The 23,992-nt window shown below is 38.7% G+C and overlaps 1 protein-coding gene across 4 annotated transcripts in view; it reads left to right on the forward strand.

The window, feature by feature from the left end:
- The window catches only part of TRANK1 (tetratricopeptide repeat and ankyrin repeat containing 1), a 120,306-nt gene that overhangs the window by 46,232 nt on the left and 50,082 nt on the right, over positions 1–23,992 (forward strand). For all 4 annotated transcript variants that reach the window (XM_054019391.1, XM_054019389.1, XM_054019392.1 and 1 more), the window contains 8 exons: positions 5,303–5,437; positions 7,136–7,262; positions 9,169–9,319; positions 12,438–12,556; positions 13,802–13,885; positions 19,201–19,339; positions 19,903–20,034; positions 21,816–21,986. In XM_054019391.1, the coding sequence (XP_053875366.1) occupies positions 5,304–5,437; positions 7,136–7,262; positions 9,169–9,319; positions 12,438–12,556; positions 13,802–13,885; positions 19,201–19,339; positions 19,903–20,034; positions 21,816–21,986 (1,057 nt within the window). In that variant the 5' untranslated portion in view covers position 5,303. The remainder of the gene's footprint in view (positions 1–5,302; positions 5,438–7,135; positions 7,263–9,168; positions 9,320–12,437; positions 12,557–13,801; positions 13,886–19,200; positions 19,340–19,902; positions 20,035–21,815; positions 21,987–23,992) is intronic.

Genomic DNA, 23,992 nt, shown 5'->3' on the forward strand with positions numbered 1-23,992 from the left:
CTCAGGCATGGAATTTTTCACAACCCTGAGCGACATAGCTAGGGGCGGTTTAATTTTTAAGTGTAGACCAGGCCTAAGTGCCAGCATTATGAGCCAGAATGTTGGAACATCACAGGTGCAAAAATAACAGTACATTCTGCAATTTTAAGATTTTTTGCCATCTTTACCATTTAATGCGGAGCCAAATCACATTTTTTAAAAAAAGTTCTATTTTGTTTTCCGACTTTTCGCACACAACAACTATTTCAATGCAGGCTGAAAGCTTCTTTGTGCAGCATCCAGGGAACAAAGTGTAAAGGGCTGCAGCCTCCTTTGGGTGGCTTTTGGGACCTTTCAGTGCAACAGTAACATTCGATGGGCCTGATGTTAGTGCATTCCATCTGTCTGTGGAGAAGACTCCATCTTTCTGCCTGACAGCTGCAGTGTTTGCTTTCGGAAGGAAGAGAGGCTGCTGCTTTGGCAAATGTTCGTGTAGCCTGTTGGAATGGGTTTATTTTCTTTCTCTCTGAATGCTGTTGAAGGTGTTGGCAGTCACTCTTCTACAGTTTGATTGTTTGTGTTTTCTGCTGACGTGGTGATGTCTGTCTTTGAGGACAGGGGTAAGAAGTTGCATTCTTTTTGCATGACAGGAAGGGTGACCACAAAGACTTCTGGATGATGAATTTCCTCAGGCTGGGAGAGAGGCTTCTCGTTTCCCACCATTGCTGATAACGTTATCATCCAGATGTAAATAACATCTCCCCTCCCCCAAAACATCTTTCATTTAAAAAAAAGAAAAAAAAAATACGTGTAGCCCTGCTGCCTGGATTTGGAGGAAGTGACATGCCTTAGGGAGAAAAGGCACTTTCTCCCTAGCAGCTGTCGCTATAAGGTGAAGCTTCTAGATAAACTTGCAACAGCAGCATTAAGTTAACCACATTACATAATGTAGATTGCTATTCTAGTTTTTCTCATTAAATAAGTAGCTTAACATATTGTTTGTCTTACAAAATGTATAACCCCAGAACATGCAGGCTCAACAATGTGTCTGGGCCTTTAACTTTCACATTTCCTGATTATCGGGTCCAGTTCTCAGTATTGCTAACCCCAAAAGTTCAAAAATCACAAGTCAGGCCTCCAAAAAAAAAAAAAAAAAAAAAAGATTGGCTTAAAGAGGATGTTATTTAAAAAAAAATTAATTGAGCCTTTAGGATTCACTCTGATCAGTTTCAAGTTTTTCTCCACAACCACAAGGCTCCCTCTCCACCTCCTCTCCCCCCCCCCCCCAAAAAAAAAAGAGAGAGAGAAAATTGGGACTTTCATGTAATCACATCTCCAGGAACTGGTGAAACACCAAATATCATGAGAGTCTCAACAGAATCCAAAGACTTGGCAACACTGAAGTCAATGGGAGCTTTGCCCTTTGATTCAATAGGAATAGGATCAGACCTTAGTGATTTTACTATTGTATACAATACTTAGGTCCAGATCCTGTAAACACTTACACACATGCTTAATTTTGCTATAATGAGTAGTCCCATTGAGTTCATTGGGTCTCTTCACAGTAGAAAAGTTAAGCCCATTCTTAATTATTTTCGGGATCAGGGTCTTGATATTAGATTGATGTAGTTATTTGCATTCAATTATTCTGAAAGCATGGAGAAGGGTCTCTGTGGCTTCCCTGCCCCCAGACCTCTGTATTTCTGTGACTTAAGGAAGATTTCCACCCGGTGAGGGACTTGGTATTTCCCCAGCAGGAAAGCCAAGGCCTTTGTTTACTTATGGTTGTATGTTCTTATGGTTCTGATTTTGCCCATTTATGTTGCATGAAATAAATAATTATGCTCATTCAAGCCAGAATAATAGATTATATCTTTGTTATGAACTCTTATGAATGGAGAGAGATTTAGCTTTCTTTGAGAGAGAATTAAGCTTCAGGAAGAAGTTAGAGCAATATGTTTTATGTAGCAATTGGCAGTTAGTTCAGTGGTTCTGTTTCAATAAGCACTCAGCTGTCAAATTTTGATATCCAAACTTCTTGGCTCTTGTGCCCAGCCTTGCTCCCAATGACGTCAACAGCAATCATCCCATTGATTTCATTAGTATCTGTTTTAGGCCCTTGGCTGGCAAGGTCAAAAGAATAGGCTTTGCCACAAGCTTTTTAGTTCTGCTTCTGGTTGTGCTGGAGTAGTGCATGAAGAGACTCTTTTGCTGTATTTCATCACTACTGCTTCTGGACAGAATCCAGAAATGCAGGAGATCACAAAAATTAAAAACTGGCCAGAGGAAGATGGTAAAATTATTGCAAACGCCAAACAATGGTTAATGTCGAGGAATACATTTTGGGTCAGCTCTACCGAGTAGATTGAAACCAAAGGGAGAGCTCTGATCTCCACACCTTCCCCTTCTCCAGCTGGGCTGATGAGAGTGAAGTCTCCATTTGCTTTTCACGCAGGAAGGATAGTTGTGTTCCTCTCAGCCTCTTGACTTGAACTGGTCAGTCTCCAATTCTTTACATTTACTGTTTTTCTTTCTGGGGGAATTTCACTTATGCTGGAGTAAATCAGGAGTAACTTACAGTAGTGTAAAATGGTGCAAGTGAGATCAGAATTGGGTCCTACAGACCAGCATACTTCCTCTTTCATTTTCTTGTGAAAAGAGGTTAAAATTTCTGTTGGTTTCTAAATTTGATCTTTCTTGTGATAAATGCTGTAATCATTATACTCATGTCTGGTTGTCGTCCCCCCCCCCTTTCTTTCTAATTGTATTTTATTAGAAAAATCAGTAACAAAAAGCAAACAAATGTTGTAACCAAAGATCTTTCACTATATTGTTCCATAACATGTCTGTGAAACTTGATTGTAGTGTTGATTTTTATTTTAAACGGACTTAAAATAATAACCAAATTTAATTCTGGGCAAAAGCCAGAGACCCCACCCTCACTACAATCTCCACCTTAATTCTTGAAAAAACAACAACAGTCAAAGTCCACCCTTGATAAGATGAGCTATATCAAGCGTTATATGTACTCTGATCAACACAGAACCAAACACACATGCACAATGCATATTAAGAAAACATCTCGGTAGCTGAACCTGTTTCAGAATATATTTTTCTTCCTGTAATCATTTTTTACTTGCTCCTGATGTTAAAGGGATACACATGGATTAAAAATCCTAGATTAAAATTGAAAGAATTGAAAAAGTCTAAGGATTTTTTTGTAACATAGGTAAGAATTTGGTTTTTAAAATATTACTCGTTTTTATTATTTACACAGTTTATTGCTTTTTTAATATTTTTTTTGCAGCTTGGGAAATGAAACTAAGGTTCCATCTTCACTATGAATGCATCTGTTTCTCTGATTTGTGTCTAAGGCTTTAGCATAATTCTAGAAACTTGGTTAGGTCCTATCCACTGCGTTTCCTTTGTCTAAAAAATCTGTTACCTTTTCAAAGAAGATCAGGTTGGTTTGGCATGATCTGCCTTTTGTAAAACCATGTTGTATTTTGTCCCAGTTACCATTGACCTCAATGTCCTTAACTACTTTCTCCTTCAAATTTTTTTCCAAGACCTTGCATACTACAGATGTCAAACTAACAGGCCTGTAGTTACCCAGATCACTTTTTTTTCCCTTTCTTAAAAATAAGAACTATGTTAGCAATTCTCCAGTCATACGGTACAACCCCTGAGTTTACAGATTCATTTAAAAATTCTTGCTAATGGGCTTGCAATTTCATGTGCCAGTTCCTTTAATATTCTTGGATGAAGATTATCTGGACTCCCCGATTTAGTCCCATTAAGCTGTTCGAGTTTGGCTTCTACCTCAGATGTGGTAATGTCTTACCTCCATATCCTCATTCCCATTTGTCATCCTGCCATTATCTCTAAGCTCCTCATTACAGACTGAAGCAAAGTATTTGTTTAGATATTGGGCCATGCCTAGATTATCCTTAACCTCCACTCCATCCTCAGTGTTTAGCGGCCCACTTCTTCTTTCTTTGTTTTCTTCTTATTTATATAGCTATAGAAACTTTTACTATTGGTTTTAATTCCCTTTGCAAGGTCCAACTCTACATGGTTTTTGGCCTTTCTCACTTTATCCCTACACGTTCTGACCTCAATATGGTAGCTTTCCTTGTTGATCCCTCCCATCTTCCACTCCTCATAGGCTTTCTGCTTTTTCTTCATGCAAGATTTCCAAACTGATAGGAATGATTAGCAACACTTTTTTGTTTATTGGTAGTTCATTCTTGGGAAAGGATTTTACTTGAAGCTTCAAAACTTGCTTTTCTCTTTCACTTTTGAGATTTTATTTTTTTATTTTTTATTTTTTTGGAAGTAACATTTCTCAAAGTAAATGTTTTTGGTTTTAATGTTTTTGAATCCCTTCTCCCCAAACATGTTGGATGTTGTGACTATTTTAATTTCTCTGTGTAAGTAATTTTGTTTTGCAATTTAAATTGCAAAAATGATTCTGGTTCCTGTCATTGTCCCCTTTATGTTCCCTCGGCGTGTTTGTTACCCCCTTTTCTTGTATCTTGTCTTAAATTAGATTTTGATCTCTTCTGAGCTGGGTATATCTCTTGTGTTTGTATGATAACGTTTTCAGGCTGTAGTCAGATTGTTATGCAGTTTTGCTGTGTAATTGTCTGCCTAACTGTATAACCAGAAAAGCTGGTCAAACCCCAGGAGAATTAACAGGTTTTTTGTTTTTTTCAGAAATGTTTCCTGTTTTTTCAACCAACTAAAATTAAACTTTTAATTTGATTTTTTTAACCAATTCTGTAGTTGTCTCACAGTTTTTTCCAGTGTATGTATATGTGTGTGTCCATTTAAATAAATTAGTTTAAATACCATTTTTAAAAATAAGATTCCAACAAGATTTGAGAAATGTACCAAGCACCTACCAGCCAAAGGACTAAATCTGCTAGCCAAAGGTTGAGACAAAAATTAAGAGGGTAAATTTCAAGTCAGTGCTATGGTCCAAGTTCACCTCACCATCTTCAGCTGCTGGGATAGGAAAGATGGTTTTTATCTGTCCTGCTCCTAATGTCTGGTGGGAGGAGAAGTTGCTACCTAAAATGAGATTAAATTGGCTTCAGAACCAAAGTGAATTGTTGTTGCAAAAGAGAATTTGGGTCTGATCCCAAGAACATCCATAATTTTCACTGAAGTCCTTACAAGCTGGTTATCACCTCTCAGGATTAGGTCCTTTATGAAGGAAACAGGCTTATTCTTGTGATTTTTTGGGGCGAGGGGGAAGGAGGAGCACCCATAGCATAGAGCTTTCATTTGTTTGTTTTGTTTTTTCCCTTTCAACTAGCATGGATCCCATGGATTATGCAGAGTTTATGAAAAAAGCTGGAAATGAGAACTTTAAAAATGGAAATTATTTCTTGGCCATCAGAAACTACGATGAAGCCATACATGTGCTCTTTCAGTTATTCCAGTGGGGGATGTAAGTATTCAGCTAATGTATGACAGAGTAAATGATAAGAGAATTTTAAAGATAAGTGATCCAGCTATCTGAGGATAGCAGGAATCAGGAACTCTTGAGCTCTGTTTTCAAGCCCGATACTGACTCTTTTTTTTGTTTTTTGGCAAGCCACTTAACATCCCTGATTCATTGTTTTCCCCATCTGTAAAATGGGCATGATACTAATCAAATTACCCGAACAAGCCCAAAATAAGTATTGAGAATTATTGTAAATTAAAATAAGCTTAATTCAATTGAATTTTACTATTTACTGTGACTTACTTATTTTTCGTTTTTTCTTTCACTCTGACTCTTTCTACTGGCATTGGACTAGACCAGCAGTTCTCAAACTTCATTACACTGTGACCCCCTTCTGATAAGAATTACTACACTACTCTAGGAGGGAGGCCCGAAGCCTGAGCCCGCCCAAGCCCCACTGCCCCAGACTGGATGGCCAAATCCCAAGGACTTCACCCCTCAGTAAGGGGCCTGTAACCTGAGCCCCACTGCCTAGGTCTGAAGCCCTTGGGCTTAGGCTTCCTCCCTGGACAGTTGGGCTCGGGTTTCAGCTTCAGCCCTGGGCCCCAGCAAGTCTAACATCAGTCGTGGTGACCCCATTGTAATAGGGTCGCGACCCACTTTGGGAACTCCTGCTTTAAATCAAGTTTTAAGGACTTTAGTAACTCAGCCAGAAGTTACTATAGGAGTGGTTGGGCGAGGTTCTGGGGCTTGTAATATGCAGGAGATGAGACTAGATGATCATGATTGTCCCATCTGGTCTTAAAGTCTTCGAGTCTATCTGCTGTACTTATGCTCATCCCAGCCCCCAAACACTGTAGTATCTCGGCCCCTCACACAAACTAATGAATTTATCATCTCACTATCCCTCTGAGGTAAAGAATGGAGGCATGGAGATTTTGTGACAAAGCCAGGATTGTATCTCAGCTCCTCCTCCGACCCAGTCCAATGCTTTGGTGTCTAAGTTCAGGATCTTTAGTATAAATTTTCCTAGATACTGTCTTGGTTTGGGTCAGATCCCCACCATTCAAATTATCAATATTCAAAAACCAAGTAAGAATTAAATCAATGTTCTTCCAGATCCTCAGCTGGTATAAATTCGGCTTCCCTGGGGTTATGCCAGCTCACATCAGCCAAGGATTTAGCCCTGTATTTTTAGTTAGCGTTTCTTGGTTGCTGAAGCACATTTGCTCTCCTTACCACCTGCAGGTCACACCCTCAGTGTTCCACTCAGGCCTTGGGCCTGATCGTGAACCCATCCAAATTGTTTAATTGAACCAATGTACTTTCAATATTTTCCTTCAGAGATTAAATGAAAAAAATAGAATGCAGTCATAAAATAGACTGTATTTAATGCATATCCCGAAAAGGGTGGGATAGAGTTATGGTGGCATGTATGAGCATAACTGTATTTCTTTACTTCACCTTGTAACATTAATGTTGTTTTAAAGTAGTATTTTTCCCTGTGGAATATTGCTATAAGTTATGGAATTGTGTTAACTGAATTTGCAAGATCTTTATTTTCTTTCCAGAGGATATCTTTTTGTACCATAATTCTGTTTGGTGGAATAAATTGAAGAGTTTTGTCAAATGTTTGTTCACTATAAAGTACCATTTATCTCTTTAAAATTGATTAAACATTAATGTTGCTAATTTTTGTAGGGTTTCTCAGAGAGATGTGGCTGTGTTATTGTGCAACAAATCAAATGCCTTTTACAGCCTTGGTAAGTGGGAAGAAGCATATCACTGTGCCAAGGAGAGCCTCCAGTGGGATTTGTCCTATGTTAAGGTACGGCATGTTTAATCCAACAGCTCAGCAATGCTTGCCAGCCTTATTATTCTAAACAAGATTCAAAATTAGTTTAAAAAAGATTAGTACACAAATACACCACCTTGTAAGAAGAATAATAGTAACTTCAGGGTCCCTAATCAGTAGCCGAATATATTTTTTGACATATAAAAAAATTACAATGGCAGTTGTATTTTGAATGACATGGAACTAGCTTACCATGAACCCAGGTATAATGAAACCATAATTAAGTGTTGTAGAATGAAACTCCCATGTTGTTTCATTGCACTATGCAAATTCCAGTACAGCAAGCTGTCTTGTGAAAAATGATTTCACTATGACCCCAATTCAGTGAAGCAATTAAATGTATGCTTAAAGCCCTATGTCGAAGCCATTTAAATACTTCAACAGATACTGAAAAGTGGTACTAGATTTTTGACATAAGCACGTGTTCAAGAGTTTTGCTGCACTGTGAGAGGGTTGAAATATATTTGCTAGTTTTGTTCTTTGGTTATTTTTCAAAGTCTTGATTGAGAATTCTCTGCTTTCTTTCTAGACACTTTAATGACATTGATAATATTTGAGGGGTGAGCATTTCCAATGAGTCAGGTCCTAAGAAAATTGCGATTTTACAGACCGTCTGGAAATTGTGAAATGAGCATAAAACTGTGTTTAGCCTCTCTTCCTCCCTCCTCCCCCCCCCCTTTCCCCAACAGTCTTGTGCTCGGTGTGGCTCATAGCATCATGTCAGAGCAGTAGTTTGACAGGGACTTGGTGGCCGGTTTTATGCAAGGCTTGGTAGCCAGCACTGCTGCTACCTCAGCGGGGAGGTGGAGGCAATAGCAGATATCTGCGTGCAACAGTCTCATGTTTGGTGTGGCCTGTGGCCAATTTTATGCGAGGCCTAGTAGCCAGTTACACTGCCCCTTGGAACACATGCTGCAAATTGCATTGGGCATGAGACCAGTATGCACGGATGCCCACCTCTGCCTCTCCGCTGTTGGAAAAAATCTCAGCAGTCTGGGGGGAACTCGGCAGTCGATTTTTATGCGAAGGAATGCAACAGTGATCTCTCATTGCCTCTGAAGAAGTGGGTTTTTTACTCACGAAAGCTTATGCCCAAATAAATGTGTTAGTCTTTAACGTGTCTTGTTGCTTTCGCTGACTGAATCCCATGCATATATTGTGAAATTCATTACTTGGCCTGTGACACTGCTGTGAATTTTATTTAAAAAAAAATCTGTGATTTTTCTCGGGGCCCTACCAATGAGTGCCAATGTCATACACCTTTACCCCGATATAACACTGTCCTTGGAAGCCAAAAAATCTTACCGCATTATATCGAACTTGCTTTGATCTGCTGGAGTGCGCAGCCCTGCTGCCCCAGAGCACTGCTTTATCGTGTTATATCTGAATTCGTGTTATATCGGGTCGCGTTTTATCGGGGTAGAGGTGTATTTATTCTTACAGAATTCTTTGAGTTTGAGTGTAACGAGCTGAGAGAGTAGTATTACAACCCACACATGAGGTACATTTTGGGGCATGATTAGTAATTTGGGACTAGAAAATGATGTTTAGCTTAATAATAATTTTGTTTGCAGAAATATTTAATTTAATTTTCAAAAGATATTGGGCCTTGAGGAGACTAAAACATTATCATATTCAGATGCCCACAATATTTTACAGCTTTTTTCTGTAGATATGTGAGTAATTCTCTCAACTATTTAAAATGTTGATAACTTTGTATGCAGTTAGACCAGATCCTGCAAGTCTTATTCAGGGAAAACGTCCCATAGTAAAGTTACTGATAGTTTTCTGTAGGGCTTTCAGAAATGGGCTCCTAATCTCCTAAAATTAGAAGTAACAAGATTTGATGACAATTTTGTTGTTGTGTTTTTCCCACTAGGGCTACTATAGATCTGGCTATTCACTGCTGCAGTTGTCGAGAACTCGTGATGCAATTATTACATTTTCTCGTGGTTTGACTCTTCTGTGTGGTTCTATGGATCAATCTCAGATTGCTGATTTTATAGTTGGAATCTTCACAAGTGTTAACGGTAAATTGGAATGGAGGCTTGTATTTTATTTAGACTCATTTAATAGGGACAGGACAGTTGAGGGGCTTGTGTATGGGATTTGGAGCCATTCTTCCTGGAATAGTTAATTTGGCGTCTACCGACCAGGATCATATTTGAAAATTGTTAACATCTGATAGCTGTACAGTGGGATGGATAGTCTTAATCCTGTTTATAGATGAGGAATATCCACATTCCCAAAACACCACCACTGACACGTAGATGAATGAGTTGTCACCACACAGGTAGGTGCCCCAGTTGTGTTACAGTTAGAACTGGTTGAAATTTTTCATTAAAAAATGAAAAGTTGTGTGGAAGAGGAAAAACTTCATGAAACCATTTAAATTTTTTAAAAAATTCCTGCTAATTGAAAAAAATTGATGGAAAATGTATACAAAAACAGTTCAGGTTGTTCCTTTGTCAAGTTTAGTCAATTGTTTGTTTTTTTTTTTAGTTTGTTGCCAATTTTGATTGGTCACCTTAGCCACGTTGAGGGATTTATTCAAAATATAAAAAATTCCTTTTTAAAAAAAGTTAGATTTAAAAAAATGGAAAAATCGTTTGAAAATAATTCTGTAGATTTAAAAAAAAAATCAGTCAATTTACAACACTATTGGAAGGAAAATGTTTTCAAATGGTTGGAAATTCCCATTATTTTAGTGGGAGGGTAAAGGAGGAGAAGTGATAGTGGGTTTTAGCCAGCTCTAATTATAATATGGTTTGGTTGGGCCTCAGAAAACTTGGATAACCTGGGAGACAGCACAAAGCTGGTGAAAAAGCAAATGTTGTACTGATTTTGCAATAAAAGAAAGAAGATTGATCCTCTCAATTGCCACTTTTTAACTTTAACTACCATCTCTAGTAAAACAATGGAACAGATATCAAGAGGAACAATCCCAAAATGTTTAAAAAGGAAACACAACCAAGAGCAGTATGAATCTTCCCAGGCAAACTTGCTTGCCTTTTTGGACAGAATTACAAAATTAGTGGATGTAAAGAATGCAGTAAGTTTAATTCAGAATGGCTTGGAACGAATACTGTCATGTGTATTAAAAACTGATCAAAAGACCTAAATCCAAAGCCCATTGAAAGGGAATCTTTCGATTAATTTAATGGGTCTTAGGGCTTAACAATATATGCAATGAATTTAACTAAGTGCAGTCTGGAGATTTAGGGCCTGATTTTTCTGAGGTTCTGAGCACCCACAGCTCCCACTGATGTCAGCTGGAGTTATGGTTGCTCAGCAGTTGTAACATGGATTGTAGTGTGGTTCAGTCTTAACTAACGTCCCTATTAGTGACTGGGGGAAGGAATGACAGCATGTCAGTGAAATGTGCAGTTGTTACAAAAATGGGCTGATTTGTAAACACAGTTAGGACAGAGAAAGTACCTGGAGAGTAAAAGAAATATGAGCAGAAAATCTCAAAATAAGATCAATATATAGTACATGTAAGCCAACACGTCCGGGGAAAAATAATTAGAAATGCTCACTCAGTGGGAAGCATTAATACTAAGGGAGCTGCAGTGGCAGTGAGCAGCCAATTAGACTTGAGTTTGCAATCTTTATCTGGTAGCAAAGCACCAGTTCAGTTTTGGGCTGCATACTCCAAGTCATACCACAGAGCCGGAGAATAGTCCTCTACCCTGCTGGTGTGACACACCCACACAAACAAATTGTGACAAATTGAAAGAATTTATAAATGAACATTACAAATGATTATGGAGCAGAGGTGACATGGAGGTATGGAGAACAATAAAAAGAACTGAACATGTATATCTTGGTCAAGCAAGACTTGTGGGGATATAAATTCTCCACATATATGAATGATGTAAGCACCAGGGAAGCAGAGTAATCATTTAATAATACTTAGCATTTTTACGGTATTTTCAAAGCATCATACATTAACTGATAAATTTATACAACATCCCTCTCCCCTCTCCCCCCAGCATTTTACAGATGGGGAAGGTGAGACAGAAAGGTGAAGTGTCTTGCCTAAGGCCACAAAGAGTCCGGGAAGAGCCACGCCTAGAATTTAGGACCATCTGAATCATAATGCTGTACTGGTTTCTTCCAGCCCACGCACTTTCCTTGTCAGTGAGGCAGATCAAGGAATAGCTAGGAGTAATGAAGAAAGAGAACATTTTAGGCTTAAGATCAGGAAAAACTTATAGTGAGATGTATTAAGTTGTGGAATACTCTCCCAGAGCAAATTATAGAAAGGCCTGTGATGGCAGCAGTGGGAAGAGGGGGGAAAAAAACACATGCAAAAGGATACTTGGCTTTTCCCATCCCACTAACTACTTATTTCTGTGGCAGAGTCAGACCCCTTTCTCCTAAGATCCTACATTCCCTCCTCCACTGTTGCTCAATGGTCTGGTTTACAAGCTTTGCCTGAGTGAGCCCAAGGGCATGCCATCTGGTTTCCGACAATGCCTCTCTCTCACTTGCTTCGTGCACTCTCATTCCTGTTTTAGAGTAACAGCCGTGTTAGTCTGTATCCGCAAAAAGAAGAACAGGAGTACTTGTGGCACCTTAGAGACTAACAAATTTATTAGAGCATAAGCTTTCGTGGACTACAGCCCACTTCTTCAAAAACCAGTGGGAGAACACACTTTCCCAGACAGGTTAAAGTGTTCTCCCACTGGTTTTTGAAGAAGTGGGCTGTAGTCCACGAAAGCTTATGCTCTAATAAATTTGTTAGTCTCTAAGGTGCCACAAGTACTCCTGTTCTTCTTATTCCTGTTTTAGTCAGTTTGGTCACTTACATCAACTTCTCTGTTCATAAACATAAGTAGAAAAACTGGTGAAAGGTTTTAGATTTTCTTGGGCTTCAGAGATTTTTCAAAAGCAAATGGTTAATTTCACATTGTTCGTGAAATCTGTGGCATCTTAAAATAATGCACCCTTATTAATTATTAAAGTAGACATCTTACTAGTATTAGTTATGTGAATTGTATGTTCTAATTTAAAATGTTTCAATGTATTAATCACTACTGAAGAACTGACCATATGAAATGAATTGCAGTACTTGGAGAGCATAGCTTGTAAAAGTTGCATATGCTAAACACTTTTCTTAAGCTTCTTTTTTTATTTTTTTAGGTGAAAAATATATAGCACCATATTTTCTTTCCATTTTCAAGAACATTTTGGATGAAAGATTTGATGCATTAGTTTGGCAGGTGGTAATAGAAAAATTAGCCAAGAAAGGAATGTGGCAGGTAAGTTTATTGCCGTGCCAGAAATATTAGTTAATCTGATTTTTTTTTTTCAATAATAAGCTTTAATTTTCTTAAATTGCTTTTAAAATCTGAAATTATTGTTCCCCTGTGCAAATGTCTTGATTTTTAGAATTAGAAAAAATAGAAACTGAGTAGAAAATAGTTTCTAAAATTCTCATTCCCTTTTGAAAGGGACACAGTCAACTTCAAAAACTTATTTGTTTCTTTTTGTTTGTTGTGGTTACAAGACATTTCAAATGACTAATCTCTGAAAGAGATGAGAGAAAAAATATTTATCTTCATTTGCATTTATGGTCAGTTTTACTGTTTCTTTGGTATGACCAGTCAGTCTTCTGATTTGTATGGGTCTTTAATCCAGCAACAGAGAAATGGAGAACAAAAATAGGAATATATGATTGCTAAACCACAAAAACTATCTAGAAAACTCACTAGCAGGTGATTAGTGTCTGAAATTAATTTAAGTCTCCCTTTTTTTTAACTGACCAGATTTGAAGTTGATGGTACTTCTTTAAATTCTGAATGATGTAATAACCATCTAGACAGATCATGTAATGCAGTGATACTCTGAGACTCCTGAGCTGCAAGTGACTCTTGGCAGCATGATATTAAAACACTGTGTGATATAATTATTAACCAGTCAGGATGCTTTTGCTATGTTGTTAACTAATTGTAGTTGATACAAGAATAATACTTGGTCAGTCATTTTGCTGTGAGAATGATATACATAAACTAAATATTTCCCCTGTCATACTGCTTAAATATGAATATATAGCACTATAGTAAATGAAACAATGAAGTCACACTACTGTGGCTCTTTTGGGTAATGTTGATCGCTAATTTGGCTTCTGGACCACTGAGGTCTGAGTAGCACTGTTTCCTGCTTCAGAGCACTAGCTGAATCTTAAGCAAACACATGTTGCCAGAGATATGCTTTTGTCACTGTGATGGCAAATGCTGCAGCGCTGTAGTAACTTGTGCCTGATGAGAAGCTCAGGTGGGGAAAAGTGTTTAATTTGGCAAAGGATTTAATGAATGAGAAGAAAAAGGAAACTTTAGTGTTTTGAGACTCTGATAGGTTATCACAAACGATAGGCAGTAATAAAAAATTATATCTGTAGAGAGCACTGGTCAGATTTTTCCCTTCAAAGTTTGTTTAAATGCATCAACAAACATTAAAATTAGTATCTGAATGCTTGTAGGCTCATAAATATTTGTTTTTCCTAGTCCTTGATGTTAGTGGCAGCTGAGAGAGACAAGTTGCCGAGAAAGCTGAGAGTCACTCATTTATCACTGAAGGATCTTTTTGAGGTACTGTGCTGTCGCATACATTTTATTTAACAAGATGACTGACTGTCTTTTTTCTTTTTTTTCCACAGTTTTACTAAATGACTTCATATTCTGTGAATAAGAGTGAGCACATTTTAAACAAACATCAGTTTGTAAAAATATGTCATTAGTGCTGGTCAAAACATTTTGTCTGAAATTGTCCCCCTTTTTTGTCAAAAAATTTAGAATGTTTTCAATGAGCAGTATAATACACTAATTCTGTAACAAAAAATAGGAGTCTTGTTTGTATCAGCTTTGGTAACCAGCACTATACAATCAAGTTGCTAAATCTATTGTGAGAGTGTGGCAGCTGCCCTCACCCTCATATGACATCTCCATAGACTTGCTCTTCCCTTCCTTGTGAAATCCCACAGATTCTGCTGCATTTGAGGTCTTTCAAAGCTTTATTGCAGCAGGGAGGGTTTCTGCCTACATAAACTCTGCAGTCCTGATCCTGTTTTCGTTGACTTTAATGACCACTTTCCCATTGTCTTTAGTAGTGCAGGATCAGACCCTATCCATAGGTTATCTCCGTTTCAAAGAAACCACAAGAGGGCATAATTTAACATCCCCTGTCATATGACAGGTGCTAATTAATGAGTTGCAATTGCAAAGGCAAAACAGGGACTACAGAATCTGTTTTGAATTATGAAACTAGCCATCCATAGGTTTTCTGTTTGTTTTTTTAACCTAAATCAGATCACTTATGTTTCATATAGCTGTTCTGTGCAAATTGTGCAATATGATGTTAAAAGAGGATTAAAAACCTTCTGCTGTGGAATTGTACTGAACCTGCTGTTGATGTGAGTTTTTACAGTGAGCTTATGCTTAAGGTTCTCTTTGTACTGCTGTTAAATGCCTCATCTTCAGTGGTTTGAAATCAGATATTGAAAAGTATAAGAAAATATATAAATTAGGGGACTATAAAGTAAGCTCTGTACAGCTACATTTACTGGCTAAAAGTTTAACACTGTAGTAGGGCATATCTGATGGAATGTGACAGGTTGCCACATATCCTGTAATTCAACAGCACAGTTAGTATTTTTACTGTACATCTTTGAAACTGGGGCTGTTTTTTACTCCTATTGGTGGAAAGCTGTTCCATGGATGGTGCAGGGAAGAGGAGAAGCCCTGAGAAGGAAGGGAAGGCAAAACTAAATGTAAAGACATTTAACCACATTGGCTAATCATAGCTCTTAGTTGCCATGGAAAAAACTTGTCTGTATTTAATTAATGTGAATGGTGTAGAGGACTCTTATAAAAGGCCCATGATCTAGGAGCCATACTTCTCAGATGGCTGAACTGAAGCCTACAGATACAGAGAGATGCTGGTAAACCTTATAAGGCTGTGTTCCTTACTAGCATGATTGTCCTTATGAAATAATAGTACACATCATCATCATGTTCCTATTACGCCTCTGGCGGTTAGGGCAGTGATGAAGCTCCTCCACTCCTGTCTGTTTCTGGCAAGTCTTTCAATGGTTCCCCAGCTGTGCCCCAGGTTTTTCAACTCTGCTTCCACAGCTCTTCGCCATGTTGTTTTCGGGCGGCCTCATTTTCACTTGCCTTCAGGTGTCCATCTTATTGCTGCTCTGGTGATGGAATCAGTTTCTATCCGAAGCACATGACTGATCCATCTCCAGCACCTGCTGGAAATGATGGTGCTCAGATCCTCTTGGCTGCACTGTGTCAACAGATCTTGGTTTGAGATTGTTCTGGGCCAAAAGATACGGCAGGTTATATGGAATTAGACATGTCATACTTCCTCATTCCCCAGCATTCTGCACTATAAAGTAGTGTTGAAAGTACGCATCTCTGATAAATCTTGAGTTTGGTTTTGGTGTTGTATTTTGATGATTTCCAGAGTGTATTTAAGCTCCTGAAGGTGTTCCTGGTTTTACTGATTTTGTTCTGGATATCCTGGCTTGTTCCACTGTCCTGGCTGATGGTGCTGCCCAAGTATGTGAATGTTTCTACATTGGTGAGAACATAATCCTCTATCCGTACTGGTGATGGTGAGGCAATTTTAAAGGTCATGATATCTGTCTTATTGCGGTTGATTTTCAATCCAGTTTGCTGTTTGAATGCGTTGAGTTGTTTTTTCTTGTATATGGTGTTGGGTATGTGATAGGAGAGTGACATCATCTGCAAAGTCCAGGTCTTCAAGGTATGAGAAGAGTGTCCATTTAATGCCTCTTGGCATGTCTTCTGTTGTGTGGCGCATTACCCAGTTGATGGGAATGTTGAAGAGGATTGCAGACATGACACACCCCTGACATACTCCTGTTTTGACTTCAAAACTGAACTTACTGTGATCAACACTGCATGAAAAGTTGAAATAGAAGCTTTTGATGACGTTGGTTATACAGAAAGGAATTCCACATGCCCACGGAATGTGCTATAGGCTGGTCCTGTGATGCTATCAAAAGCCTTCTCAAAGTCTATGAAATTTATGTAGAGTTGCGGTTGTCATTCTAAGCACTGTTCTATTATGTTTCGTAGAGTGAAGATCTGGTCTGTGCATCCATGCCCTTTCCGAAAACCAGCTTGCTCTTTTCTGAGAACGCTATCAACTGCCTCTGATATACACTGGACTATGATCTTACACAATACTTTGCTTGGCACAGATAAAAGTGTGATACCACGCTAGTTATTACAATCACTGAAAGTTCCTTTTTTTTGGTATCTTCACTATAACCCCATTGGTCCACTCATCTGGCACTTTCCCTTTCCCAGACTGATGTAAATAGAGGTGCCAGGATAGATGCTGCTAATTTAGGATTTACCTTGAACAATTCTGCATTCAAGTTATCCTTGCTAGGAGCTTTCCCATTTTTTAAGGATTTGATGGTTTGAATGATCTCTTCCTTAGTTGGGGTGTCTGTGTTGATATCAAGATCTTCTTCTGCCTCCTGGATGTTTCCGTCCTCTTTAGGTGGCTCCTGTTGAGCAATTCTTTGAAATGCTCTGTGCATTTCTTGTTCTTTTTTGGTTGTTAGTAGGTGTCCTTGTTTGTTCCTGATGAGTGTTTGTTGGTGTCTGCCGTTTACCACTGATAAGCTGCATCATTTTGTAGATGGTTCCTTGTTCACCACAAGCAGCTGCATCCTCTGCTTGTGTTGCCAGATTATCAATATAATGCCATTTGTCCACTCTCACAAGGCATTTGACCTCCCAGTGTGCCTTGCTATACTGCTTGTGGTATTTGTCCTTTAGCTTCTGGGATTTTGTGTCTAAAACTTTTTCCTTCAGGGCTTGTCTGGTTTCTATGGTGTTCCATGTGCCGGGTGTAATTCACTCCTTCCTTCTCTTCTGCCTGTAGCCTAGACAGGCTTCACCGCTCTGTTTATAAATTGCTGTTACTTTGTCCCACCTCTTGTTGATCTCCTCATCTGCATTTCCCTCCTCTTCATCAAGGTCTGCAAGTCCTTGAAACCTGTTCTTTAGCTGCCGAACGAAGGCTTTCTGTATTTCAAGGGACTTTAGCTTGTCAATATCATAACGTCTATGTCCCTTGTTTGGTGGACCCACACTTCTCAATTTTAGCTTGATGAAGGCTGTCACAAGGTGGTAGTCACTGCCAACATCTGCACCCCTTCTCACTTTCACATCTGTCAGTGAGTATCGCCATTTGCCATTGATCATGATATGGTCAATCTGGTTCTTATCTCTGCCATTTGGAAAACACAGTGTCAGTCTGTGAATTTCACAATGGTCAAATAGGGTTCCGCCGATGACTGTCATTCATATTACAGAAATCAACAAGCCTTTCTCCGTTTTCATTCATAGTGCCACACCTACGTATTCCCATTGCTCTTTTGTTGTTTGCGTTGTCCTTACCGATCTTGTCATTCAGGTCTCCCATGACGATAGTTAGGTCATGGTGTGGTACTCTCTTAACTCCGCCTGTAGTGTAAGGTAGAATTTGTCCTTTATTTCTTCATCACTGTCATAACACTGAATCAGGGTGATATTATGAGAGCCAGGCTGAAAGGCAAACATAATAAGTCTGCTGCTGATGGATTTCCATTCAAGCAGGGAATGTCTTCAAAAGGATGGCAACACCTTCATGGTGTTGTCCATCATCCTGTCCAGAAAACAGCAAAGTTTCTCCCAAGGCTGCTGTTAATCTTCCTGATCCCGTCTATCTACTCTCGCTGACACCCAGGATGTGTAAGCTGTAGCATCTCATCTCTGCTGTGACCTGAGCTAGCTCCCCTGCTTCGTACATTGTCTGTATGTTCCAAAAACCAAGTTTGGTTTTTGTCTTGGTGTTGAGCACTTCAGTCTTCATGCCAGTGGCTTCCTTTCGGCTTTCACCACTGGCAGTCATACAGGTCATTGACTCCTGAAGGCCATCACATACAGTAATGGTTGATTTCTCTGTCACTTTTTCCGTAACATATTTTGTTTTTTTACGAGACAGGGTTGTTGCCTAACTCCCAACCTGGAGAACCAGGGTGTCTGTTTTGTCTGGCCCCTCCCCCACAGACCAATCCAGCATGGTTGAACCTACCAGGAGAAAAAAGCCCCTGGGGATCATTAGAGCATGCAAGCTGTTCTGCCATGACAAGGCACGGACACCAGAGGACTGAAAGTACACAGTGTTTAGTTTAATTTAACTCTAATACTACCAATTTTTGCTCCTGAAATTTTCCCATGGAATTTTTGTATATGTGGAAGAGGGTAAAAAATTCAAGATGGAAAATTCCCAGATGTTGTTTTCCTTTGGAGGAAATAAGAGAAAAAAGTGCCTTTTTCTGCTGGAGTTTTCAGTGCTGCTTTTGTTTTTGCAGGTGTATATAACATTTTCACTTTGGATTTTGCACAAACAGTAACTCTTGCAAATCAGAATTCTTAAACATTAATGTTGCAGATGTCTGCAATATGTGTGGAGGCCACTATTTAAAAACCAAAAATGGGAAATAAATATAAAAAAGAATAAATAGAGATGCATAATATACAATATACTCTGTGTATGTACGTATGTATAATATATAAAAATAAAAAAATCCTTTAGATTGAGAGCTCTTTGGGGCAGGGATGTAGCAGAACAGATCCCTGAACCTGGTCTGGGGCTCTAGTTGCTACTGTAATATAAATATGTGTAATTAAATTTAATATTGGATAAGGAAAGTGGCCAATATTTATTCATTTGCTTTGCCTTTGTAACACTGAATTCCCAGTGTTAGTCAAAAACTTTGCTTGGGCTGAAAAGGTAACAGGACTAAAAAGATGATTTCTTTCACATATATAAAATAATATAACTGTAATATCTCTCTCTATTTCTTTATCAGAAATATGTCCTGTTTGGCCATTATGAGAGAATGGAAAGGGTACCAGAGTTGGTGGAGTGGCTGATCACCATTGGAGCAAATGTTGGGAGCATTGGAGCATACCCACTTCATGCAATTATCAACCTCTGTATCAAAGCAAGTGAGTGACATCTCATGTCGGTATAAAACAAAAGCAACCGTAGTCAACCTACAGAGAATTTGCAGATAAAGCTCATATTTAACAATCTAAAGTATATATTTTACTTACACAGCTTTAGTCATTACTCTTAAAAATGTGTCCAGTTCATGTGTACCTGGGAGTCCTGAGAGCGTAATAATGATCCTCTCTTCTTTGATTCAAACCTGAAGTGTAACTGATGTGACCATCTCAGACCCTGAATGTGTCAACTCTGAAAAACCTGTCTGGGGATCAGGGTACATGTTTAAAATTTGCGGTCCAAATTCAGAGCTGCATGTGTTAGGGCAAAATTTGGTTGTTTATCTCCGACAATGCAGCTGGCACTTGACACCATTGGTTGCTTGGTATTTTACACTATACTTTCCTCTCTGTCACCCTTAACTTTTAAAGAGAAAGTCTTTGATAGCTTGTCTGCCCACCTCTGACAGCGGTGCGGGGGAGCAATAATGCTTCCCCCTATCCTGTCCTAACAGGACAAAGTGTGCTGTTTAATAACATGTGATTTTAATTTATAATCATTTCAGAAGGGAACCATCTTTTCAGATGGCTACTAGATGAGATACCAGACTTGAAGGGTAGTATCAACCAGCAAGATCAGGATGGTTGCACAGTCTTGCATGTCGTGGCCTCTCATTCCAGTGGATATCCTATGAAACGTATGTAATTCCAAACGTATGTAATTCCAAAAGTTAATTTCATCAACTTGGACTTCTGTTTTTTATGGCGAAAGAAAAAAACTCCAAACACTGATATTCTTTATTTCATGCCAAGAAGGAGAATGACAAAAGACTTGCAGGCTCAGTGTACATTTATAACTATAGCAAATATAGCAGAACTTAAAAAATTATAGGGCACTGCTTTGGTGGACAATTTCTTTGTCATTTTGCATAGTTACTCTGGGTACGGTCTTTTACTTTGGTTGGTGGATTAAGATTTAGCCACAACTTGCTGCAATGTATTTATATCTTTCTTGGTCCATTTATGTATTGATGCTCTCAGAAATTAGAAGAAAATTAGGCCTCAAACTAGTCTGAGTTTTTTCTCCCTTGTAGAGGAGAACCAAATAAAAACTTCCCTTGATGTCAGTAGCAGTGTGTCTTGGCTTAGACATGTAAACTTTGAGAGCTGCTTTTCTTTAGCTTTCTTGTGGGGGTCAAATTGCTCTGCCATCTCTGTGGATGCTTTTATCTTATAACTATAGAAACCTGGTTTGCTTTTTATTTGCATTTGTTAATAAATCCACTGGGTGGAAACAGGAAGTAAGCATCAGTCCTGAAGTTATCCTAGGCTTTTTGTTCATTATACACAATGGCATTCTGGGGCCTCCCTTTGATTGTCTGTGTGAGTCTCATTCATACTATTTAATTTAGTTTTGCTGTAGACGAGTCACATTTCTTCTCTCACTGCTGTCCCATCTGTTGCACAGCGAGCACAGTTCTTGCAGAGCAGATAATAGAAGACATTTCAGAGCCATCTTGCTGACAAAACTCAGTTAAAATAACATGAATGGCAAGGCACACGTGTACAAAAGCAAGAAAACTGTGTTGTGTGTAAAGGTGTCTCACTTCTTCCCAACCTTTTCTTCTCCAAGTTTTGCCTGGTATTCTAGCAAGCGGAACACATACAGCGATTCAAGTTGTTAAACTTGCAGTTGTATCTGAGGAAAGTGGAAATAATTTGATGCAGCTTTCCTAGCAATCATTTTATGCTCCTTTCACTTGCCTGGCTGATCCTTTGATTCTCCGATGCTCCTCCTTGCTGTTCTTTGACTATGATTTATAGCACATGTTCAGCTGTTTGAGGCAAAGAGAGTACATCTCCTTCTCTCAGGGTAGCACAATGCCCATCATAATGGAATGTGACAAAGTGAGACAGGAGTATAGAGCCTTGTGGTATATTAAAGATATTGTGTCAAGCGTCGAATCAGAATTTATATTTTGGGGTTTGGCCAATTATGTTTGTTCTACAGTGTTTTAGAGGCAGTTATATTAGGATACTAGCTTCCATTGAAGAGACTGGTAGTACTTTCATATTTATCGAAGTGGAGATAACGTATGCGACAAGGCTTGTTATTAAGTAATCATAGTTTTATGCCACTCCTGATATGAAAAAAAACCCTAGTGACTAGCTGTGGTTTCAGGCTAAGTATCTTAGATACTTTTGAACATGCTTTCCTCTTTCACCCACCAACCCACCAAAAACAAAAAAACCAAAAACCAACAACAAAAAACCCCAGCATCAAAAATACACCCCCCCAAAACAAATTGATAAAATGCATTGTTTCCTGTAAGGACCAACTCCAAGTATAACAGCTTCTATAAAATTGAGCTGTTCTTTCTTTGATTAAAAAAGCATTTGAAACCGTGGCAGTGATTTTTCTTTCATTCTGGACAAGAGGATAGTGCTAACTCTCTACTGTATTTATTTTATGTTTCAGGTCAGACAGAAAATGTGCAGATGCTCCTAAATGCTGGAGTGGACCCCACTATTCCAGACACGCAAGCAAGGTGTGCCGCAGATATCTTGAAAAAAAACAAAAACTTCAAGGCAGTAGATATAATCAACAATCACTTAGCAAGACATGCTGCTTCCTCTAAGGAATCACCAGGTACTGATTGCTTTCCCCGTTTTAAATGACATTCTTTATGTACAGAAATGTTACACTTCTCATAGGTTGTAATAGGTAAGTTTTTATAGGGTTCTTCTCTGGTGGAAGTGTATCAAAATGTGCTATTTTTGCCACCCTGCCTCCCCTTTGTCTTCTGCCTCAAGTTAGACATCTTGTCCATGTCTACAAAGGCCTAAGTAACACCCACACTGACATTTCTAACTTCAGTGTCCCGAAGCCTCTCTGCTCTGCCAGTGATGCCTTTTCGATGCCCTGCTGTCTGCTTCTCCCACAGCCACCTCTGTGCTTTTTTCAAACTGCCTTTGATGCACAGAATGCCCTTTTAGCCTTGACCTGCTGAATTATTACTTTGGCCTTGTACAGATTCCTCCTTAAGTCTTGCTGCTTCTGTGATGAATCCTAACATCATTGTTTTTATTTAAAAACAAAAATTCTACCACCAAGTTGTTCACGTCCAAACTGAATTATTGCTGCAATTGTTGTTCGTTTCACGTTCCTTCCCCTCTCTAATGTTAGTCAGCCCCTCTCATTGCCTCCTGTGCAAAAAACAGACCCCAGTCCTGAAAAACGCTTACTTATGTGCTTAGCTTTAAGCATCAGTGAGACTACTCATCTAATTAAAGTTACATATATGCTTAAATATTGTAATAACTCTTTTGGGTCATGTCCCGAAGCCTCTCTGCTCTGCCAGTGATGCCTTTTCGATGCCCTGCTGTCTGCTTCTCCCACAGCCACCTCTGTGCTTTTTTCAAACTGCCTTTGATGCACAGAATGCCCTTTTAGCCTTGACCTGCTGAATTATTACTTTGGCCTTGTACAGATTCCTCCTTAAGTCTTGCTGCTTCTGTGATGAATCCTAACATCATTGTTTTTATTTAAAAACAAAAATTCTACCACCAAGTTGTTCACGTCCAAACTGAATTATTGCTGCAATTGTTGTTCGTTTCACGTTCCTTCCCCTCTCTAATGTTAGTCAGCCCCTCTCATTGCCTCCTGTGCAAAAAACAGACCCCAGTCCTGAAAAACGCTTACTTATGTGCTTAGCTTTAAGCATCAGTGAGACTACTCATCTAATTAAAGTTACATATATGCTTAAATATTGTAATAACTCTTTTGGGTCATGTCTTCCTATTTATTATAAAGTGTCCACTGTGCTCCTGGGTGCTGTAGAAGTGATAACCTTCAATTTTTTTATAGTCCTAAAATTGCGATGGAATGAGATATAATGGCTTATCATTTGTGCCAGTCATTATGTGATGGTTTTGTGAAGCTGAGGCGAAGAGTAGAGACTAAGGACTCATTCTTGTTCTCTGTTATGTGTAAATTCAGCTATTGTGCCTCTGTGAGTCAGTTCTGTAGCTGATTTTTCCAAGATTGGAACTCAGTTTGACCTGTCATCAGTGAACAGGCTCAGATGCTGTTGGGACCTGCCAAATTAAATTCACTTAGATGTCTGGATAAAGAAGACGCACATAATTACAATATAAAATTAGTAAAATAAAAATCATATCTGATTAGGAGCTAACACTCTAGAGCAGTACCTTACCATTCCATACTGTTAACAACGGGAAAGAAAAGTGGATCTTTTTGACTAGTCTCCTTTCAATAAAGGAAAACATCCTGACCTGTAACCTCCATCTACTAGGGAGCAAGAAGGACCAAAAGGATGAGTTCTGCTGCTGGTATTCATAGCCTAACCCACACACTTCCTCTTCAAATCTTTTTGTACTCTTCTCGTCCTCATTTCCTTTTTCACGTACATGTTCCAGCTGGAAGAGGAAGAGAGAGAAATGATAATAAGAGAGAAAAAATAAATTCAGTTGAAATTACAGATTAGCCAAGTGAGCATTAAAGGATCTAATTCCATTTCTCCACTCAGATTTATTAGCAGGTCCCATTATTAGATCCTATGTTACAAAGCCTGCTTTTTAAAAAAAATAGTGCTAATTTGCAAAATTAGGTAATCTATAATGGGTCACATAGTC

Source organism: Malaclemys terrapin, chromosome 2, assembly GCF_027887155.1.
Source record: "Malaclemys terrapin pileata isolate rMalTer1 chromosome 2, rMalTer1.hap1, whole genome shotgun sequence".
Taxonomy (NCBI): Eukaryota; Metazoa; Chordata; order Testudines; family Emydidae; genus Malaclemys; species Malaclemys terrapin.